General features: G+C 38.1%; 1 protein-coding gene across 1 annotated transcript; it reads right to left on the bottom strand.

The window, feature by feature from the left end:
* Positions 1-1,642: 1,642 nt before the first annotated feature.
* On the bottom strand, positions 1,643-18,636 carry LOC105486327 (3-hydroxybutyrate dehydrogenase 2). The gene is given in 9 exon segments (XM_024794256.2): positions 1,643-1,920; positions 4,221-4,313; positions 5,009-5,067; positions 7,992-8,105; positions 9,124-9,184; positions 13,849-13,957; positions 15,140-15,236; positions 17,578-17,656; positions 18,535-18,636. Coding segments are annotated over 9 exon segments (738 nt in total). The 5' UTR covers positions 18,607-18,636; the 3' UTR covers positions 1,643-1,866.
* Between the last annotated feature and the right edge of the window lie 200 nt (positions 18,637-18,836).

Raw genomic sequence — 18,836 nt, 5'->3', positions numbered from 1 at the left:
GGTCCTTTGAGGTTGCAACAAGTAAAAAACAAACATAAAACCCTTAAAATAAAAAGAAAAAACTTTGCACTGACAATGTTACAGAATTATCATCCATAAATTTACTTATTTTCTTGAAAAATTTATTTTCTTTAATTTCATTTGTTTCCTGTTATATGATTTATATTTAAATTTACATTTATTTATCCAGAGACTATGCCCAAATTTTGTGTCTTCTTGTCTGTTATCCTGGAGTTTGGTGAAGAAATCTGTACTTAATTTAAAAAAGAAATCCCTCTAACTGAAAATATTGTCAGTTAGCTAACTATATATTTCTTAGGCCCAGGTCAAGTTATCATTGCTTATTTTAATAAAGATTGTTTAGACTAAGAAAATAGTATTTAATTAATAAGGGATGGCATCCATTAAGTGTAAACACTGGATTATTTTTCATAACAGATCAACAATATAGTTTTGAGGCTGAACTCTTTTACTCCTTTTACTGTAAGTTATTGAAGCCAAACTCCTTCCTACCTTTGTTCATTTATGATGGCGTAAAATTTTAAAATTAGGATCTACATACAGAACAATGCAGAATTATATAAAAATATTTGAATATTGAAAAATAAAGTGGAAATTATTATTATTATTATTCAGGTACAGGGTCTTGCTCTGTCACCCTGGAGTGCAGTGGCATGATTACAGCTCACTGCAGCCTCAAATTCTTGGGCTCAAGCAATCCTCCTGCCTTAGCCTCCCTATGTTAACCAGGCTGGTCTTGGACTCCTGGCAGCAAGTGATCCTCCTGCCCCGGCCTCCTAAATTGCAGGAATTATAGGCATGAGCTACCATCCTAGTCCTGAAATTACTATCATCTTCCTTAACACCCCCCCCAAGAAAAAAACCCATAAGCTTCCTTTTGTCTTCATATTTACATTTTAATTATATATGCTGCAATGGGCTATTTGTATCACCCGAAAGTCAGGTATTGAAATCCTAACCCCCAATATGATACATTAGGAGGTAGGGCCTTTGGAAGGTAATCAGGTCACAAGGGTAGCACCCTCATGAACAGGATTAGTATCCTTATAAAAAGACAAGAGCTTGCTTTTTTTCTCTGCTGTTGCTCTGTGAGGCTATAGCGAGATGACCTGGCCTGACGCGGTGGCTCATGCCTGTAATCTCAGCACTTTGGGAGGTGGGGAGGCGGGAGGATCACGAGGTCAGGAGATCGAGACCATCCTGGCTAACACAGTGAAACCCTGTCTCTACTGAAAATACAGAAAAATTAGCCAGGCATGGTGGCCCAGGCGCCTGTAGTCCCAGCTACTCCTATGCTGAGGCGGGAGAATGGAGTGAACCCGGGAGGCGGAGCTTGCAGTGAACCAAGATCGCACCACTGCACTCCAGCCTGGGAGACAGCAAGACTCTGTCTCAAAAAAAAAAAAAAAAAAGAAGATGACCATCTGCAAACCAGGAAGTGGGCCCTAACCAGATACCATATGTGCTGGCACCTTGATCTTGCACTTCCTAGCCTCCGGACTGAAAAACAAATGTTTGTTGTGTATGAGACTCAGTCTATGGTAATTTGTTATAGCAGCCCAAAGTGACTAAGACAGATGCTTACAAATCGAGATTTATTTTAAAAACTATTCTCTTGCTATGAGTTCAATATTTTTATTTCTTTACAATGATTTCAGAAGAGATTACAAAGAGATTAATATACCTAAAGAATCAGACTCTTGCAAACAGTGACGTCATTAAAAAGGGCTGATTTTCATTAACATGTGATTAACAGGAAAGAGATGATTGGTGAGTTTTCTTCATAACCAGGTTCACTGTGGATAGGAAGGGCCTGCCTTCCTTCCCACCATGGAGATCCTAAAATCACAAGCTCCAGCCTCCATCAATGATGACAGGGTTACCAGTTACATAAGCAGACTGCAGTGATAAACACAAGGAGACAGAACAATTAACCAGGTTTGATACAGGCTGTATTTTCAAATTTTCCTATGACTAGGATAACTAAACAATTTACTCTTGTCCTAACAGGAAACCTCACTTAAACACTTAATTCAGGGAAATCCAAATTAACGTTTGGTTGATTGAGAACTGCTGAGTGTCTTGTGATCTGGAACTAAATGGCCTCTGGCTGGGGTCTAAGCACCTGTCACTGTTAGGTATTTGGTCTCAGAATCCCCGAATTAAGGAACGGTGATGTATAGCCATTCCCCAAATTAGGAAATAGACGAAAAGCACATTTTCATTTTGAAACTCAGAACTATTCAAAACTAGCTAAGCTTTATGCCACTAATAAACTTTTGAACATAAGTGTATCAGTCATAAAATGGTCATATTAATGACCAGTTTAAAAAAAAAAGAAAGCATGTATTTAGTTGATCAATATAAGTGGATAATTCTAGGATCTGAAGCACACTAAATGTGTTTTTAAAATTTACATGAATAATAATAATAACTATAATCTATTAAGCTATAAAAATATTCTATATTAGTTTCAGATATCCAAATCTCTATAAAACTGAGGGATTTAAAAAATAATTACTGATTTATTCCCATAAATTTTTCATTTTCTAAATAAGGCTGAAGTGATCTTTTTGGTAGAAGTTTAAAAATCTTCTAACTTAAAATGGATAATAAAAACTCAAACAGTCTAAATTCATCTAAAGCCTGAAACAATGGAAGTGGATGTAAGGACATCATAATGAATAGATAAATTTTAAGAGTTCAATATATAAAAGCTGATCATATACAGTAGGTGAACTAGGGAGTTATTAGTCACTTTACCAAAGAAATACCTCCAACTCCCCCAAGTTCTCTTAAAAGGCAAGCTCTGTTACGCATATGAACTCCTCTGGAAACCTCTAAAAAGCCAAAGGTACATTTCAAGCCAGAACACTTCCAAATATTTTGTAACCTAAGCTCTGGCTAACTAAGGGTAATTTAGCTTATCAGCAGTACCCAAATCAAATGAGCTCTTCTGAAGATATGGATTCAGAGAAATCACAAAGGCTCATGTGCTTCTCCTTTAAACATTTTTCTGTTAATCTCCCCAGCTATTAACAATTGTTGTTAATAATTGGGAGAAGTTCTGAGAAGAAACTGCACTGTTATGGAAACATTTCAATCCCTATGTTTGTCACATTCACCAACTATCTGGTGTGCACCAAGTTACTGGGAAGAGGAGTTATCAGTTGTTCCCTCCTCACTTCCACCTAGTCCCCTTTCCTTCCCCCTTCTCACACATTACAGTTCCTTGTTCACGTAGTATTCAGAGACATAAAACGGAGGAGGAGGTTCTTGTGTTTTATACCTTATAAACATCATTTTTGCTTTCATGTTAAGCCATTTAAAAGTATACAATAGCCATTAAGGAAAAAACTGTTAAACAGATGCAAAGTGGAAGAGATTAAATTAGGAATTTCCATACACAATAACAAGTAAAAATTTTAAAAATATGTATTTATTTTGAGATGGAGTCTCGCTGTGTTGCCCAGGCTGGAGTGCAGTGGCACAATCTCGGCTCACTGCAGTCTCCGCCTGCCTGGTTCAAGCGATTCTCCTGCCTTAGCCTCCCGAGTAGCTGGCAGGCTGCCACCACACCCGGCTATTTTCTGTTTTCAGTAGAGACGGGGTTTCACCATGTTGGCCAGGCTGGTCTCAAACTCCGGAACTCAGGTGATCCGCCTGCCTCGACCTCCCAAAGTGCTGGGATTACAGGCGTGAGCCACCATGCCCGGCCATAAGTAAGAATAGAGAAAAAAGAGCCAGTGGAATTCTCCCAAACAAGTCACAAGTAAGACTAAAACACCACATGCCAATTCTGTGTCCACTGAACACAAATCTGCTTAATCTTCTCCCCATTTCACTTAAAGCTCTTAAAATCCTAGAGGTTCATTTGTTTGACTTGAATTTAATCAGGGTTTCCCCAGTTATAATTTTTGAAAGGAACTGTCTCTCAGAAAATTGAGCACTTTAACATTTTTAGTCCTCCTTTTTGTTTGCTACAAGATTTTATGTAAAGCTGAATAAGGAAGAGTTAGTGGCTCAGATCAAAGTGGTTTTTCTTTGAGCAAATTAAATGAGAACTTATCCCTATCTTATAAATGTAGCATCTTAGCATATATATGCCATAAACTCTCTAAAATGATATTATTTTGATGAGCAAATTGTGGCCAAATGTGATTGAGGACAATGAACTCCTTGGGAAGAATAGCGCTTACTTCATCAGAAGCCAAATACACGCAGAGCATGGCTATTTCTTCTGCAGTTGCAAATCTTCCCGTCTTTTGTCTCTTCAGGAAATCATTCCGTGCCTGTGACCAGAGACCATACCAGACATCAGTGATGGGAGCAGCTATATCTGCTTACCTGCACCTTCTTCAAGGACTTAAAGGCAAGAGAATCCACTGGCTTGCTGCCTTGATGAATAATCAGCTAGGGTTATGGTGATTCTTTCGCCAAAGTTAATTGTTTGTGTTATATTAAAACCCACAGATATTGTGACAGATCAGAAAGCTAATATTAAAGGATGAAGGCATTATTTTTTTTCATCTTTAAAAATTGTGGTAAAGTATACAGAATATAAAATTCACTATCTTAACCATTTTAAGTGTGTAGTAGTTCAATAGTGTTATGTACATGCACACTGTTGTGCCACCATCAACAGTGTCCATCTCCAGAACTCTTATTTTTATTATTATTATTTTTTCTTAGAGACAGAGTCTTCTCTGTTGCCCAGGCTGGAGTGCAGTGTTGTGATCATACCTCACTGTTGTACCTCAAACTCCTGGGCTCAAGCGATCCCCCAACCTCAGCTTCCCAAGCAGAGCTCTTTTCATCTTACAAAATGGAACCTCTCTACTCATTAAGCATTAACTACTCATTTCCCTCCTTCCAAGCCCCTGGCAACTACCATTTCACTTTCTGTCTCTATGAATTTGTCTGCTATAGGGATGGAAGAGGGTATTTATTATCCAAAGGTTTAACACATTTTAAATGCTAGATATACCTCTTCAGGATTTCCTCTGGCTTGTATTCTTTCTTATAGAGATGGGGTATCAACCGTTCCTAAATCAAAGGGGGATATTCAGCTTGGTTACTCACTTAAACTGAAAAAGAAATCGACAACTAAACTTCCTTTCCATATGATACAACAATCAGTGAGATTCTTCTCCTTGACTTAAAATGACAACTTTACATCTGCCTGCCTGAGGCCTCTTATTTAATAGGCTTATAACTTCTTCAATAACATTTCTATGATTTTAAAAACACAGACTATGATTCTTTGTGACACTATGTAGGGACACTGGATGAATCACCCAGCATTCTCAAGGACATATATTTTAGTCACATTGCATTTATATGATGCTTTATGGATTTTAAATACTTTTATATATATTATCTCAGCTAATCCTCACAATAAGCCTGAGATGTAGATAAAACTGTACAAGCACTTTGCCAGCTTAAGGAGCCAGTTTGCCTCAATGATCTCAAAACCATTCTTTGCTGTCAAGTTCACTGTGGGATCTTTGGGGACAATCCCATGGCTACCACAGTCCTTGCCAATTCAGGTGACACTAAATTTTTCTTAGCACCTTGCCTATTTTCATTGTTTAAAATTCCAACTTTTAACCACAGTTTCAAGTTTTTAATCAAAAATATAATTTAATATAATTTAAAGTTATTTTACTTTAAAAAAGAAAAATACGAACAACACTAACATTTTAAAATTCCACTTAGTTTATGGTCTCCTAGAGCAAGTTACCCAGACTTCTTTGTTAACTGACATAAACTGTACATTCTCTGTAGAAGGCCCTTTCCTCAGACTAAAGAGTACTCTGGCAAATAATGTGATCTTTCTGAGGTTGTAACAAATGGTTTTACAGTCATACTTCACCCTTAGATCATGTTCCTGAGAGTACCATAGATTTGATCTTTGCTCAGAAAACATTTCTTAATTTTAACATCATTTGCTATTTTTTCTGATGAAGCAGGAAATCTTCAAAATCAGAAAGCCTGACTCCGTTTTGGAACCCCCTCTGTAGGTTGGTTATCTGTCTCTTGTCACATTTTACTATAAGTGGCCAGCACTTTCAAGACTCTGGGTAGAAATCACCTTGGCTAGATCACCCAGTTCATTAGTAACATCTTCTGCCTTCACACTACAGGCAACAGTGTTGATGTACTTTCTGAAACTGTATGACAAAGATCCTCTTTTATCTAATTTTCAATAATATTTTCCTCACTTACCTCAATAGCCTCCTTGAAGTCCACAGTTTTACCAACAGTGTGCACCTCAAGCTTTCACTAACAGTCTCTTCAGAATCCTTAGAGCTTTAACAGCTTTCTCCCTCTGAGGTAAATGAACAGCATGTCTTACATATGACTGGTACTAATGGCTATTAAATAAGAACTGCAGAGCAAGCCCATGCCTTTAGAGGATTCCAATGTCACTGGGTTCAGCTGTGTCCATGGCACAGACATACTATGCCAGGGTCTACACAAGTCTGGCTGGAGATTTGTGACTACACAACCATCAGCAGCATCTCAGACATACTCAGTCCTCCTCAAGTTTTCTTCTGTGATTGGTTCACTGAGTCACAGCTAGTTCCTTGTTCCAAAGAGTTTGATAACATATTTTCCAATCTTCTGATAAGTCCAGTGGCTGAAACAACCACATTTTCCAAATCATTTTACCATTTATTCCACTGGGTAAATGGCACCAAGAATAGCTAGACTCAAGTATCACCAGGATGTACATCAAAACCCAGTGAAATGATCTCTCATGTATTCTTTTTCTTAGCATTACCTATGTTTACATTTCTGTTCCAAGAAAAATAAAACAGAACATCTCAATCGCTGAAATTCTGTAGCTTGGGGGATGTTTAGTTTTCCCTCTTTAAGTCAATGTGTTTCAACTGAAGATTCAATCAGAATCTCCTGTGGGACTTTCTAAACACCACAATTCTCTCCATGAACTCCTTCCCTAAATTCTGGCATGCCCTTCAGGTTTGAAAGGTTCCCAGGTCATATTGAAATGTTTCCCTTTCACACACCATCCCCCATATCAATTGTGCACTACTGAGGGAAACCTTGATCCTGGATATGCAATAATTTCTTTTTAAAGAATATTATAATCCTTATTAGATACCTTATGTTCCTTTTAGATTGGTAGAACCGGGTAAAAGTATGTATCAATTTAATAAACACATCTATGGTTATTGTGAAAATGAGACACACCCATGGTTATTAAGAAAAGGAAAGTTCTGCTTTTCTTCTTTCCTCTGTGTGAGGGATCGGCATACCTTTCTTGGTAAAGAGGCAGATAAAAAATATTTATAACTTTGAGAGTCATTTTATCTGTTGTAATTGTTATACTAAACCTGGCCTTTGTAGCATGAAAACAGCCATAGGCAATAACATAAGCAAATTGGGTGTGGAAGTGTTTCAGTAAAACTTTGCTTACAAAACAGGTGGTGACCCAGATGTGGCCCATAGGCCATGGTTTGCTGGCCCCCTTTTTATAGCATAAAGGAAGATTAATGCCTCCTTTTTATTTATAGGCCACCTCAGTGGTTGAAATGATTTTAGTGGATCCTTGTGTTCTGGAAGACTCCCCTTACTTTTTCCCTGCTGTCCCGTGAGTGTGGTCTATTTTCATCTTTCCCTTGACATCTTTCCCCTGCAAAGGTCAACCCTGGTCTGCTTCCCAACAGCAAGCCTGGCCAACTATGTCTCTTAGCCACTTGCTTCTGAATTGTCCAACACATTTAAGCCTTTTGCATCTGTGGCTCGTTCCCAGTGGCTTAGGATCTCCGTCTCAACTTACAACTGTACTGTTATCTTAATAAGCCCAGCCCTCACCCCCTTTCTCTGAACTTTTTCCCAGAATACAATATAACATGTGGCAAATAAACTTTTATAGATATCTTTCACGGTGGCAAACACAGTGTCAGAGGGCCAAGTTCATAACCCTGCAGTGCCTTACTCACCTGGGCACACACAGTTGCACCTGATGCCCTGCTGGATGAAATCTGCAGCCACAGATTTTGTGAGGCCAATCACAGCTGCCTTGGTTGTGCTGTACACACATCTGTTCACAACTCCTGAGGGTGGAAGAAAGGTTCAACAATTGAAGGAATAAAAAATGTATTTTCCTTTAGAAAGGCAGCACAAATAAGTTTTCCCAGTAGCCATTTTCATGCTTTCTCCCACATTCCTCCCCTTTTAAAAAGATTGATATCAGATTTTTTTCCTTTAATAGAGTCAGTTTCTGGATCTAAGGAAATAATATCAGTATAGGCACAACTTAATTGAGACTTAATTGAAATTCTGAACTTATTTAACATTGGTAGTCTTAGTTTCTCACCATCAGTTGCCGTAACTCTTAGGCAGTTTCCCAAAGAAAATAAAGATTAATAACAAAACAAAACAGTAAAACAGGAGGCCTAGGCACTTCTTTACATTCCTCTCTTGTGTATGTTGAATATGTGTATCCTTGCAAAGAGAAGAAATGTTATCTCAGCAGTAACTATTTCATTTTAAACTCACAGATCCAACTATGTCAGATTGTGACATAATCCACATTTTGCACTGCTGCCCTTGTCCTTCAACTTGACTTCTCGCTGATGGCTCAGATCAACTGTCTTTGTGAAGCATTCCACAAACTCACAGGCAGTTATTTCCCTGTATTTTGACAGTGCTTTGTCCAAACCTCTGTTATATATCATCACACTGGAGAAGATGATGTTTGCTGCCTTGCTCCTAGTTTTGGACTGTGAATTCTTTTAGGGGCAGAGGACATACCGGTGCTCAATACACTATTTTCAATTAATTAAATGTTAAATGGTTCTTTCTCCCAGTTTGATGTTCATTTCCATATCCCTTAGAAAGAATAAAAGGGAGGGCAAAAAACCCCCCACATTTTAATTTAATTTTGCCACTGGCTCACATCTAGAGCAAAAGATCTGTGGTTAAGGAACTTAATACCAATTTTGAAAAAAGCACTTTTGAAATTATTTCAGTACTTGAAATTATGATCTCTGCTATGCCTGTTCCCAAACGCAGAGCTTTTAATGATGTATATGTATGAGCATCGCAGTCCTCAGAGGGAGACAGACCCACCTTTGATGCTGGAAGCCACAGAAGACATGTTGATAATATTGCCAGATTTCTGAGCAAGCATCTGCCGAAACAAAACAAATACAAAAAAAAAAAAAAAAAATTCACTTCATGTGCTAAAATACTACCTTTTAAAAAGATTTGCATTTTCTTAGGGTTTGCAGAATGAATTTAATTACTGTATTAGCTAGTCACATTAAGCAGTATTAAGCAGTCTTAACAGTGAACCCAAAACACCTCATCAACTATTGCTGGGAAATGATGGCAATGTGAACGCACTCACTGGCATTTCCCAGGGGGATTACCACCTTCCCACGGTACAAGAATGTCAGCAAGACTACGAATGAATGCTGACTTAAATGAAACGCAAATAAATGTTGTTATTGTGTGTTACTGATGTTGGGAAACTTACTCCATTCAACACATATTTTTTTAATACCTACTGAGGCCAGGTATTGTGCTAGGTCTAGGAGATTACTGCCTACAGGAGGCAACCAGTCTGGTTAGTGGTTGACATAATCCACATCCAGCAACAGCAGAGACCTCCACAGAGATCTAACAGCAGGGTGAGGGCAGAAAGGGAGCAGTTGAGGCTGGGCGACACTCAGAGGGGACCTCCTGAGGAGGAAGGATACAGGCTGAATTTTGAACACTAGAGTATTAATCAGAAATATAGAAGAAAAGGATGTTTTGAGGAGTGGGTACACAGGTATAAAGGTTCCATCGGGAACTGGGAGGAGGGGCTGGGTCTGGCTGGAATGCAGGGTATAGAAGTAATGATGCTGCAGAGGTCAACAAGGGCTGAATTTAGAACCTGGGTTTTACCCTGAAGGCAATGTAGTGACATTGAAGGGTTTAAAGCAGAGGAAGAGTGGCATGTTCAGACTTGGGGATTACAAGGATTACTCTGGTGCCCAGAGACTAGTGGAAGCTGATGCAGGGTTCAGGAAAGAGTGATAAAGGTGAAGCTGCAGAAATGTCTATGGGTAGCTGAGGAGGAGAGGGCTGAGGCAGGATGGGCAGGACCTGGTAGATGGTTGCTGCAGGGAGGGCGGGCCTCACCAATTTAGGGCAATGTTTCCTAAGACCACTTTCTTCAGACTTCCCCCACTAAAGTGTGAATTTATTAAGATAAGGGTCTTTGGCTGTTTTGTCCTCCTAGACAGTGCACACAGTAGGCACTCAATAAATGTGGATGAATCAGAACCTCCTGAGGTGCTAGTTTAAAACACAGATTGCTGGGCCCTGTCCTTTACCTGAATAAATATATAATAAAGAAAACTGTTATAAATTTAAAAATGTTTTCAAACTTTACTAATTATAACATGTACGTAGAAGTCTCAATAGGCAGTGTAAAGGGCCAGAGAAAAAAATTGACTTCTGTTGGGATGAATTTCTTGAGCAGCTTTTAGAAAAAGAGGTGTAGGAAAGGGGAATGTGAATGATTGAATGGATCCAGGATCGGTGTGGCCAAGATGATTGATTCCTTAGGATATTCTTCTGACTTTGTTCTGAGATTTAGCTTCTAATTACCCCTAAAAACAGAATCTAAAGTAATCCCAAGGCACTTTGCTGAATGGACTAAGTGGATTCAAGGAGAGGCTGATTGTAACCCAACCAAGTTAAAGAAGACAGCAGGGGAAATAATAATGTTTAATTCAATTGTGTGTTTTACATAATAAAGAGGACCATAATGAAATGGGGTTCTCATAAAAAGTGTCAAAAATGTTGGTCAAGTGCAATGATGTTGAAAAGTAAGCCTTAAAATTGTTTGTTCTTATCCAATTTAGCAAATAGCATTCCCCATTAAAAATACATATAGAATATATATACTCCAATTTAATACATAAAGATGGGTCATTAAGTAAGTCAATTTCTAGTCCTCTCTAGAAATGCAATATTATCTCAGGCAAAACCTTAGAATAAAGCCATCTAAGAGATGTTACTGCTGTCCCCTAACACTTGCACTATCCATTCAACCAAATTCAACCCAGGTCCCTCTGCTGCTTCTAGAGCCCATAGTCGGTGCCTGTTCCAATGCTGCCTTCCCAGTCCAGGTCAGGAGCTGTTGTCATAGTGTCAGGCTCTCCCTGGCTCCCCATGCAATAGCACTCTCTGGCAGGCATGACTATAAAGTGAAGTGTCTGGTACATAATGCTGCTATCTAGGATTGATCTCTCAGAAGCTAAGGTAGGAGGTAGAAATACCCGCTTAAGAGTCCATGGAGCTGTATCTAGTTAGTCTTACTCTGACCCAGCCCTTCCGTCTCCACTGGCCAGAGCTCAGCCCCTAACCCTAGTGAAACCTGGCCACTTGGGTCTCCAGTGGTTCCTGCTGGACTAACAACCTTGATTCATTTATTTATTTGACAAATGTTTGCTGAGCACCTCTATATGCTAAAAACTCTTCTAAGATATAGTGGCGGGGCGGGCAGGAAGCAAGCAAACACACTAACCCAAATAACAAAGATATCCCCAAATCTTTGCCCTAATGGATCTTCTCTTCTGGTGGAGCTTGGATTCTGCATTGACCTCTTCTTAAAGTATTTTCAACTTGTTCTCTGCCTTTTGACTGATCTTCCAGTCTTGGAATGCTTTCCTGTGTATCTATCCATGAACAAAAATTTCCTATGAGTGTTCCTATGTTCTGACCAGCTGACCTTCCAGATCTGCCTAGACTCCAAACCTCGGCTTCCCCTGGAAAGTTCTAACCTGGGATATGTGCGTCATAGTTAATGATACAGAGGATCCTAGATAATTATGGCTGGGAGTGATTGTGTAATCTATCATCCTTATTTTTTAGCTAAAAGAAATATGTACTGGGAGGTTACAAGTGCCATCTCTATGGCACATGGCCAATTAGGGGCAGGGCACAGACTGCACCTAAGGACTTCTGATGACAGAGTCCAAGACCAGGATTCGATTTTGTCAGGGTCACTTTAAACAAGTGGCACTAGAACCTTCTAATACCACACCCCTGCCATTAACATCTCTTGGGATTTTTTTTTTTTAAACAAATATGTGTTTTTGGCTCATATGGATCATTGTTAAGATGTTGTAAATCACAAGCAAACTCACTAGTTTGCAAGTTAATGTTTGTATATTTTAAAAATTAACACAAGTTTACATTTCAGCTCCACTGTACTCCACACCTACTTCCTTTACTAAAATTTGTAAAGCAGTTTAGAGCCTGGTTTTGGAAATGAGTCTCATATATGTGCAATAGTCTTAACCACAATGACCTAAGCTTTCCTCCTATACCATAGACTCTGCTCTACCCCTGTAACCTATGCAAAGGATCTGTCTTCAAAAATACGTTTGTGTTCCAAATAATATAGATTCTCATAAACTCCAAAGAGGCTGAAAAAGCAACTTACATTTAAAAAAACAATTTGTTATAAAAATTTGCTAGTTCAACATTCTGTGGACCCACCCAAAAATCTCTTCTAGGCACTAAACAAGTAGATTTTTCAAAGTTCCTTCATTACTAAGTCAGTTTCTCCAATTTTCCTGTTAATGTTCATCTGGAATCTTCTTGACATTAGGTTGAATATTCAGAGTAGAATATCAGCCCTGCTGTGCCATTAACAAAGCTCTTCTCCTGCCCTGACATGGACAGGACATTGAATCCAGCTGGGATGGAAGGGAAAAGTGGTTCTTCTGCATTTCACTAGGTTCAATTTATAACCTTGGGTTGAGCTGGCTGTGTACCCAGTCTACCCCTTTCATTGTCTCAGCCTGTGCTGTCTGCTACCACTGGTTTATAAGTTCATTTGAAGTCAGGGACGTATGTTGCTCATATTTATACTCCCCTAGAGCACCTTATATAGTGATTTATACCAAGAGGCGCTTAATGCTAGTTTATAAAATAAAATTTAAAACATTGATGCATTGTGTGAAGGCTTGAGAATTCAAGGGAAGCAGGCCCAGGAGGAACGTTCTCTTGAACACACACTTTCTCTCACCTGCCCAGTACCACTGTGGTTCAGATCAAAACAAGAGCGAAGGGAGAAGTTTCAGAGTAGAGAAAAGCAATGGGGTACATCCATCTTGAGAGTGTGAGCCTAAACTGAAATTCATGAAGGGGCTCAATGTCCAGGCTTCAAATCTTGGTTCTAACCATGTGCTAGTTGGGTGACCTTGAGCAAGTTGCCTAAACTCTCAGTTTCATCTTCCGAACAATGGATGAGATAATAGTACCTACCTCATAGGGTTATTCCAGTCTTGTGTGCCTCCCTGCTGTTACCTCTGCCTGGAATCCTCTCTCAAGCTACTTGAATGATCAGCTCTCTCACTTCTTTTGGACTGCTATGACAGTTTCACCTTCACAGTAGAGTCCAGAGAGGCATTGATATCCTAGCTTCTTTCTCTTCATTATACTTAAAACCACGCCACATATTCTATGTCTATTTGATTACTGATTGTCCCATCTCACCCCCAATAATGGAACCTGCCTTATCGAAGGCACTTTGTTTAGTTCACTTGTGTGTCTTCTGTGCCTAGAATGGAGCCTGGTTTGTGGAAAGTACTTAATAAATATTCCTTGAGTGGATAAGCTGGAAGGTTAAATAGATTAATTTATGTAAAATGCCTTGATATCAATGTTCAATGCATGTTAATCATTATGTTAGTTATTATCGCTCTTCAGCACATGTGGGAATCCCCTCTGTGTGCCCAGTACGGAGACCTAATGTGGTGCTTATCCTGGTGGTGGTGGTGGTGGTCTTACTTTAGGAAGGAATGCCTTGATCATCAGGTACATGCTGCGCACATTGAGATTCATCGAGAAGTCCCAGTCTTTCTCCTCACAATCCAGGACTGTTCCATGATGGACAAAACTAGAAGAGTGATTAAACAATGGAGGAATAACTGCCATTAAAATTTTTCTATTCCATTTGCTGATTATTTCTATTGTCACTTAGTGACTTAGACCACTGTCTCTTTCCCTTATCAAGACTAAACAATTCAAACATAGTATCGCTTAGTATATTACATTAGTAAGAATTCTAACAACTTAAGCTAGAAATGTCATCTGAAAACAAGATCCTTTTTGTTTTCCAAACAAAAGTACGGTCACTGAACATAAGAAGCTTTATGCTAATTGTGCTGGAAACATCAATGCCATTAAAAGCAAACAACAAATAAAGGAGAACAGGGCTGGGCATGGTAGCACACACCTGCAGCCTCAGCTACTTTGAAGGCTGAGGCAGGAGGACCACTTGAGCCCAGGAGTTCTAGGGTGCAGTGAGCTATGATCATTCCACTGCCCTCCAGCCTGGGGAATCCAGACAAACCCTGTCTCCAAAACAAAACAAAACAAACCCCACCCCCCCCCCAAAAAAAAAAAAAAAAACGAGAGAGAGAGAGAGAGAGAGAGAGAGAGAGAAAAACCATCTGCCCTATTTGCCTATTTGATTCCTATTTCAAGAGCAACAGTGCCCTCAGGTGGCACAGATTTAGAATTCGCAAGGGAAATCAAAATTGCAAGGAAAACAAGTGTCTCAACATCTCAGAACAGCAACGTGATATTGCTAGTGTTCTAACATATTGAGAGAGGTTAGTTTGTTGTAAGAGAGATGTTAAGGCAGAACAAAACAAACCCTTAAAGTAGCCTTCACTGTTTTTCAAGTTACATTTTCTGACGGAAGCTTCCTAAACATTGGAACCCTTGCTGATTTGGTCCTCTGGACCCAAATTATGTAATTAATTATAAAATATTGTTGGCTGTGACTTCCATGTACCAAAGTTCTGCCAGTTCAATCAGAATGTCAGTTTCATGACAGCAGGAACAACAGGATGTATTTCTACATCCCCTACATGGCTGAAAATTTAATAGATGCTTAAAAACTAACTTTGGTAACTATTTTTTCATGTTTCTGGGTGTATTCTTATATGAATACACTCTTATATGAGGATGGAAGACTATATATGAATGATTTTGCCATATTGTCAAAATTCTTTGAATGAAAGTCATAGAAAACTTTCTGTAAGGAAAGTGAAATTAAAAAGTTAGACATTACCCAGCAACATTAAAGAGAACATCAACTCTCTCAACTTCATTGGCAAACTGATCAATTTGTTTCTTCTTTGTGACATCAAGGACATGAGTTTGAATGCCTGAAAAATAAAACAAGAGGCACTATTCCTAAAAGTATTTAGCCTCGAAGTTTAGCTCTTTTGAAGTGTGAAGTGTGAAGATTGCAATATCTATCCAGCTAGGCTTCATAGATTGCTGACCTTCTTACTAGGGTCTTAAGAATCTTCAGAGTCTCATTAGTAAACATGAAGTCCCATCTGGACTCCTCCAATAACCCATCCATCCCTCTTCCTTCCTCTCTGTCCATTTTCCAAGTTGAATAATAATGGTCCTTTCTGAGTAAAGGCTTTATAGTAAAGTATGACTGGTGTATATTAGATATTTCTCAGTAAGCCAGCAGTAATAACTGAAAGTGGGGTCATTTGAGCCTATCCTTCCCCTGCCAGAGACTGGGTTGCTGGTACCTACACAGTAATGCAGAATTTTGTCTGAGTGAGGGGTGGGGAAGAGAAAGGGTTCTGGAATAAGAGACTGTTTCTATTTGTGAGCTTCCCCTTTATGTCATTTCCATTATTTATTAGAAATGACTCTGTTATTCAAAGGTATCCAGTCAAATACATGTATTTCTGGACTAAACTGCAAGGAGAAGAAATGACGGGGTCAAAAGAAGGGATGACACACTTGAAGGCTAGACATGAGAGATCTGGCATGGCTGGAGCCTGAGAGATACACACTCTGCTAGCTACTGAGAAACTCCGAAGAGTGTCTAACAAAAGCAGCAGTCATCATTATAAATATATACACATATTATTTATAATGTGCATAATATATTATAATATGTAGTAATATAATTTATAATATATACAATGTGTTAATATGTATATGTATAATATGTAATATATGTATAATATGTATATATAATATATAATTATTTATAATTTGTATTATATTTTATAATTTATAATATATATAATAAATAATATGTATATGGTTTATTTTATTTTGGGGGAATATAGAAAGAAAAGATTAATAAAGAAAGGGAAGATGGAAATTTTGTTTCAGAAACACTTCCTTATCTCTGTGCTTTCCCAGTGCAGCGGCTTTACTTTGACTTGTTGGGATCATAATTCAACATATTCCAATTCAATTAACTAATTCAGGGAACTAATTGCTGTTTGATTATGTAACCTGTTGTATTTTGCTGGAAGGGTTAACTTTCAAACAGGTTCTCTGTTCTGATGTCTTTGGGCAAGTAAAGTGTAATTAAAATCCCTTGATGTTGGAGTTTGGCTCAGTGGGGTGAAGAAGTGGTGGTGCACACCTAATAATCTGGGGAATCTCTTAGGGTTTCTCATGATGATGTGTGATTTTAGGGCTGAGCTGTCTCCAGTACCGTAGCTACCAGCCACATGTGGCTACTGAGCACTTGAAATGCAGCCAGTCTGAAATGAAAGGTGCTGCAAGTATAAAATACACATGGATTTTAAAGATTTAGTATGAAAATATTGAGATGTTGGTAGAAGGGTACACTCTTGCAGTTATAAGACTTAATGTACAGTACAGTGACTATAGTTATTAAGAATGTATTGTATACTCGAAATTTGCTAAGAGGGTAGATCCTACGTATTCTCAGCACACACACACACAGAGGTAACTAAATGAGGTAATGGCTATGTTAATTAGCTTGACTGTAATAATCATTTCACAAGGTATTTTACAACATATGTGAAAACATGTTGAACATCTTGAATATATGCAATTTTTATTTCTCAATTATACCTCAAAGAAGAGAAAATTAAGAGAAAAGCTGCAAAGAAGAGAAAACTAATGATTGAAGTTTGTAAGAAACTTCTAATAATTTAAATAAAAAATTTAGTACGAAAAAATTAAAATGTTCCATTAATTTTTTAACTTGAGTGCATGTTGAGATTATATTTTAGATATATTGGATAAAATAAAATATAGTATTAAATTAATTTTCACTTGTTTCTTTTTACTTTTTTAATGTGGATACTAGAAAATTTAAAATTACACATGCGGCTCACATCATGTTGCTATTGGACAGGGCTATCCTAGAGAAGGAGGACACAGAAGTGAAAAGCTTCATCAAAAGTTAACCTAACAACTAGTAAATTTTCACAATTTTCACATGTAAGTTTGTAATTAGGAACTGAATCCCTCAATGTGTTGGCTAAATAAAGGATTTTTAAAGTGTTCATCCTCAAATTTTTTTATGCATGTAAGTACACAGATTTTTGTCTGTAGGTTCACAAAATATAGATTTCATATCAGAGTGTGAAAATCTAAAAAGCAGGGCAGTGGAGCTCAGTAGCTAAGGAATTTTCTTTCAACATGTGAGTGCCATGCTTTATAATACCTTGCAGACACTGAATCCCAAGTTCAAGCTGCTGAGTTGCTTACCCGGGTACTTTTCCAGTTCCTGAAGTTTGGACTCATTAATGTCTGTGGCTATAACTTTGGCACCTTCTCTTGCAAAAGCCTAGTAGACACAAAGTACAAATACATCCTTTGTTTACTTGAATAAACTGTGCTCATGAATGGAACATCATGTGGTCTTTTTCTCCTTTATCTTATTTTCATTGTTCTTTTCCCTATGAGATAGCTAGAATTTCAAACTATCTAGTCTTACCCCTTCTCCATTGTTATTATTTTTATCATTAATTAGAACAATGTGACATACATTGTGCCTGTTATCTGACTTAGTTCCTTTAAGTAGTATCAAACAAAATAATGTTTTTTAAAAAATGACAGCTGTTTTTAATACTCTCAAAATACGGATCTTCTATAATGAGACTATATCATTTCTGTGTCTGAGTTACTAAACTCCAGATAATAAGATAAGAATTGGTTGTTTCAACACTTTTCCTACCAAGAGTATGATAGTGCTTTCATAAATGTCAAACGATACCCTGCCGTTATACTTAAGGTACAATATTAGCTCAAGAGGGGTACATAATGTAACAGAAATTGATATAAATCAGGAGACAAAGGTAACCTGTCTTATAACTCTGGAGTCACATATCTAAACTGACACAATTTCAGAAAGCTGTGTAACCCTGTTGGCTGTCTGTAGCAAATTTATTATGATGCAGAGAAACTGAAGTAGAGAAATTTCTCAGAGTCAATGGTTATCAGTGATGTCATGTACTAAACATGAGGTATTCATTCCTTTATCTGCCTGGGGTCAGGAGTAGGGAACTATTTATTTATTTGTTTATTTTTATAACTTAAGACAACATAAGCACAAAAGTAAAACAAAAAAGCAGAGCAGAAGTAAACAACCATAGCATCAGTCCACATAATTCAGTATGTCAAGAGTTAGTAGGCAAACAACAAAGATAGTAACTTATAACTTACTAAGGCAGCTGCTTGGCCAATCCCCTGAGCAGCGGCTGTCAGGATGATGACTTTCCCATCAAGTCGACCCATAATGGAACCTGTGGTTTAATCTAAAGACATGTGTGTTTAATGGGTTATACTGTAGAACATGGTCTTGAGCCAGCAGTAACATCTAGAATGAATAGTTCAGTGTGCTCTTTTAAGAATAATTTAGTGAGCTCCTTCAGGAACTTGAAGACAGCACCTCTGTGCAAGTAGTCCCATCATCTGAATTCTCCCAGAATGTTTCCTCTACATACCTAGCTTTGTATATGAAACGC

This window comes from Macaca nemestrina, chromosome 3, assembly GCF_043159975.1.
Source record: "Macaca nemestrina isolate mMacNem1 chromosome 3, mMacNem.hap1, whole genome shotgun sequence".
Classification (NCBI taxonomy): Eukaryota; Metazoa; Chordata; class Mammalia; order Primates; family Cercopithecidae; genus Macaca; species Macaca nemestrina.
Note: the sequence above shows the minus strand (reverse complement) of the source record. Positions and strands in the feature narration are given on the sequence as shown.